Raw genomic sequence first — 5,253 nt, forward strand, 5'->3', positions numbered from 1 at the left:
GGAAAATAAGAATAATACAAATCTAACCAAAATAAGTTACCTCAAATAATGAAACTATAACCCTGAAAGGAAAGACTAAAATGAAGAAGAAACACCCAAAAAACAAATCTCCAATCCAAAACCCAGAGTCCTGACAGTTTTCAGAGGTTCCACACTGTACACCATTTGTTAGTTCTGCAGTTTTAACATATAAATGATTCAAATTCAATACATGCAAACAGATTCCAACATTTTTAACATTAGTTAAATCAGGGGTCTGGAGCTGGCTGAACTCACACAATGGTTATTTGTAACTGGCCAGTTGATTAAAAAAATAAATAAATGTATACATTCCATAGAAATCGCTGTATCCATCTTTGTTTTCAAAATGTCATATGTTAGTTTTTATTTTATATGAAAACCAAAGGATATAAATAAAATGTTGTCTCTTTGAAAATAACAACAAGCTTCATACACTACAGTCACTCAGTCATTCACACACACACACACACACACACACACACACACACACACACACACACACACACACACACACACACACACACGTTGATGGTGACAATCAACTGTATCGTAGCTCCTGGAGCAGTCTGACCTCCCACGCCACAGGGCCCTCTGACTGAGGGTAAGAATCCTTATTAGATTGGAAAGTTTGCAAACGCCTGAGTGAAACAAAGATGAATTTGTTTTTGAAGTCTGGTGCATTACCTAAGCCTTCTTTGGTTATGTATCTCCCTCTGTTTGATTACATCAGACCCATCAGTTTGTAATGAACTGTTTTGCTTTATGATTAACAGGTGCGAACAGCCTGTCCCCTGTGCTGGCCACTGTGTGTGGTAGGGAACCTCCAGGCTCCATACACTCAACAGGAGACTCAATGTTCCTTCACTTCTCGTCTGACAGCCATGTCAGTGGCCAAGGCTTTAATGCCTCCTTCTCCAAAGGTTCTGCACAATAACAAATACATATTTTCTTTATTCTGACTTTACATTTTTGTATATTACATTTTTCTTTGTTCTTTATTGTGTTGAGACAACAGAATGTTGGGCTGCCTTTTTAGTGTATTTATTTTTTCATGTCAAGCATAAGATAAAATATTTAGATTTTTTTTCACTGTTTAAATATTTGTATTTTAATGTAAATTCATGTTCAATTCATATCTAATTGTGGCTGAGGTGTTAAAACTGGTGAATCAAAAGAAGCTTCCACTGCTCTTCATGTTTGTGTTTTGACTGGATGTTTCCAGTAACATTTAGGAGGTGCTGATTAATCGGTGGAACTCTGAGGACAGACATCATTTTCTTCACCACATGTTGCGTTCAGTATTTTGCCCATTTTTAATGTTCATAGCATTAGCATATGTCATGAGATTTGTGTGTCTCACATTTTTAGTCAACAATGTTGCTGTGACTCTGCAGCAGGATATCCATTTTAATGAAGATGTTCTTTGTGTGTTCAGGTTGTGGTGGCCTGCTGCATGCAGACAGAGGTGTTCTGAGCAGTCCTCACTACCCTCAGAACTACTTGCCTGGATTAAATTGCAGTTGGCATGTGATGGTTACACCAGGATTTCGGGTTTCAGTGTTATTCCAAAATCCCTTCCAGATTCAGGGCTACGGCACTGACTGTAGCTCAGGAGACTACCTCCAGGTAAACTTAAAGTGAAATTCAGCCCCAAATCAAATTTTTTCATGATGGTAAACTAAACAGGTGAATTAGGGTTGTAACTTAATGTTTCTATGTGAATTTGACATTTTGGTGCAGTTCTTTTAGTTCTGCATTACTTTGCTTAAATCCATTTCACTGCTGGCCTCTCTGGTCAAACAGTTTTTGGGCAGTTTAATTTTGCTATTGGTTGCAGCGGTACAGCTTGGTACAACTTCCTCACTTTGAGTACAAAAGCTGCCTTCCTGCTAGAGGAGGGTGATTCTAGTCATTTTGATATTGATCTGGTGCCAAGTAAATGCAGGGCCATTGTTACATCCAAAAAGGGCACAGCATATTTGAGGACACGGAGGCAAGAGTGAGGGTTCAAAAATTATTTTATTTTAAAACTCTCTTAAGCTTTTCTTTTGGTTCATCTGCTTTGATTTTCTGTGAAGAAAAAAGAGAGAGTTAAATACCTTCAGTCCTCCGTGTCCCAAAAAAAGAGAAAAACAAAACCCCAAAAGTGTTAACAGAAAGTTGGACCTGGTGAGCCGATCAAAAAGAACAAAACAGTGCAGCAGGGGGCCGACCCTACACAGGACTGTCAAAGCACATAGTAGTACTGGACTAAAAGAATCTACTGCAAAAGAAAGATCGAAAGCAGGACAACTGGTCCCACCAGGCTAAAATCACAACGAAAAAGCAAACAAACAAAGGCTAACAGAACTACTGCATGGCAGATTGGAAATGTCAGCTGCGGCCTACAGCCACTGGAGACGTGTTCACACTGAGTCAGGAGTCAGGACATCCCCAGTGGTGGTGGAGCGAGCGGAAGGGCGGGTCTCACATATGTCCAGACCCAGCCTATTTATAAGTGGACCAACAGCCACCACTGAACGTAATCAAATTAATTACCAAAAATAAGAAGTTATCCAAACTCCAAAATATTAAGAAAAAACAGAAAGTCCTTCAACTACAGTCTATAAACAAAACAATCTAGAAAAATAGACAAAAATAATTAGAATGTGCCCGAAGCACATAACAGCCTGTCATGATTTGTGGTTGTGAATGGTGAGGAAGACGCTGGCAGGCCCAGGTAGACATGATATAAGTGATGATTTAATGATTAATCCAAGAACAGAAACCAGAGAGCAGACTAACAACACGGTGACATACGTCGTAACACGATGAGGATCCAACGAAGGACAGAGACAACAGGTGAGGTTAAATACACAGGGAAGGTAATCAGGGAACTGGACACAGCTGGGAACACCAGCTGCTCTTTCTGCCCCCGCTCACTCAGTGGTGAGTCAGCAGTTGTCAGCATTTGTAAAGCGTTACTCAGCTTTACAAATGTGTTATGTGTTTATTATAAATAACACATTTATTACAAATAAATAAACGTGTTATGGGTTGGATATGGAGTGGAATTCGTCTTCTCTGCTCTGACCATTGGTGAAGATATGGTGTTGAAAAAATGACTGCAGTGCTGAGGAATCGAGAAAGTCTAATGGCCGCTTCTCGCTGCTCGCTTGGGACAGACAGGCAGAACGCTGTCACCATAAAAGTCTTCAACAACACAGGAAAAGTTGCTAGATTTATCAATCACTAGAGGAGTCTGAAAAATTAATAAATATAGTGGCCAGGTCAAAACGTTGACAACAGCGCTTCTTTCATCGTGATCACAACCCCACCTCAGCTCATTCCCACATTTGGCGTTTCTCTTGGCTCCACCCACCTTTCTGAATTTTTTTTTAAATTTGCCAGGCCCAGAGTTTAGCTTTCAGAAGAGGGGGGGCTACACTTTGAAGACGTTTTACATCGTGAGGTCAAGCACACAAGATCCTGCCCCCAATCTGAAGTAGAAGTAGAAAGTACAGATACTTGTTGAAAAATGTAGTGGAGTAAAAGTTGAAAGTACACATGATTAAATCTGCTTAAGTAAAATGCACTTAAGTACCACCACTGTGGCTTTGTGAATCTTAATTGGCCAACAAACTCACCCAACCTTAACTCCATAGAAAATCTCTGAGGCATTGTGAAGAGAAAGACACAATACACCAGACCCAACAATTCAGAAGAGCTGAAGGCCACCTGGACTCTCCTAACACCTGAACAGGGCCACAGACTGATCAGATTCATGTCGCGCTGCTTTGCTGCAGTAATCTGGACAAAAGGAACCCTAACTAAGTACTGATTATTGTACGTGCTCATACTTTTCATGTTCATATTTTTCACAAGTTCAAATCCATGTTGAGAGTGGAGCTCCTTCAATCAGTGTTCCTCCACAGCTCTGATTGGCTCAGCAATGTAACGTGATCCTCTGCAGCAAGTGATGGCAAAGCGGGGCGTCATCACGACTTTACACAAGTGTCTCTTTACCTCCGCGGCAGAAGCTCTGCCGAACCCCTGAGACCGACTCATCGAACCTCTGGGGTTCGATCGAACCCAGGTTAAGAACCACTGGTCTAAGGAAAATACTGACCTGCTGAGGAGGTCAATGTTCTCCAGGGATGGAACTAAAACATCCAGGATGTTTTAGTGCCAAAGTGCCGACTTTGGGCACCACTGGATTAATATAATATACAGGTTTCACTTTTTGAATGGAATTACTGACATAAATCAACCTTTTTCATGATATTCCAATTTTATGACCAGCACCTGTGTAATAGATTGCTTACTCAGATAGCAAAACATTTCAAAGCTTTAATGATGATGGCTAACGGACAATGAAAACCCAAAATTCAGTGTTTTAGAAAGTTAGCTAAGATAGTAGGCTATGTCTTCTTCTTTACTTCCTTACCTAATTAATTACTTTATTTCTGAGCTCTAAGAGCTCTCACTGAGGTCACAGATATATATTTACTCCCTGTTGTTGTTTCTACAGCTCAGAAATGGTCCAGATGGGTCGTCTCCAATTCTAGGAGGTCGTATCTGTGGTTCCAGTCCTCCTTCCATCCTCCAAACTACAGACAACCACCTCCATATTCACTTTGTAACTGATTCAAGTAACGAGGCCAGCGGCTTTAAGTTGATTTTTGAAGCCCATAATAAAGGTAGAATCTGTTGTTCTTTTTTGATAAGTAAGAAAGAGAATAACTATGAATAGGTTAGGTATTTTTTAATAATACATTGTGCTAAAATAGAATGTACTTAATTCTATTTTACCATGTAGTCATTAAAACAAAATGCCAATTTCAAATATTGTAGATCGCCAGTTAAACATACATACTTGAGCGTGTTGAGGATTTGACAAAAAACAATTATAAATTTTTACCGCCAGCTATTCAACCACTTCTGTTCATTACAGTTAAGGTTATTTACAGTAATGGTTGGCAGATACAGTATGAGAAAATTGAAGAATGAAGATATTTGATTGAGCAGAACTCAGAGCACAGACACCAAAGGATTTAGCCTATAGTAAAAGCAGCTTTATGAGTGATAACATGGTGAAATCAGTGGAGCATGGTTTCTTAAACTTAATGTCCAATTTGAAAAAAGTTTGAAACTGATTTCTTTAGGTCAGGAGATGTCATATTTATAATAGCAACGCTGATGTTATTTCCCTCCTGCTGTCGCGCTCAGTAAGCTGTGGTCCGGTTGGCAGCT

General features: G+C 39.8%; 1 protein-coding gene across 1 annotated transcript in view; it reads left to right on the plus strand.

Moving 5' to 3' along the window:
* Positions 1-790: 790 nt before the first annotated feature.
* The window catches only part of LOC106964281 (cubilin-like), a gene marked incomplete at its 5' end in the record, with an annotated part of 55,953 nt that continues 51,490 nt past the window's right edge, over positions 791-5,253 (plus strand). The window contains 3 exons of the mRNA XM_015059693.1: positions 791-941; positions 1,457-1,647; positions 4,532-4,700. Coding sequence (XP_014915179.1) covers positions 791-941; positions 1,457-1,647; positions 4,532-4,700 — 511 coding nt within the window. The remainder of the gene's footprint in view (positions 942-1,456; positions 1,648-4,531; positions 4,701-5,253) is intronic.

The sequence above is a fragment of the Poecilia latipinna genome, unplaced genomic scaffold (genome assembly GCF_001443285.1).
Source record: "Poecilia latipinna isolate Pla-1442-1.1 unplaced genomic scaffold, P_latipinna-1.0 Scaffold1650, whole genome shotgun sequence".
Classification (NCBI taxonomy): domain Eukaryota; kingdom Metazoa; phylum Chordata; class Actinopteri; order Cyprinodontiformes; family Poeciliidae; genus Poecilia; species Poecilia latipinna.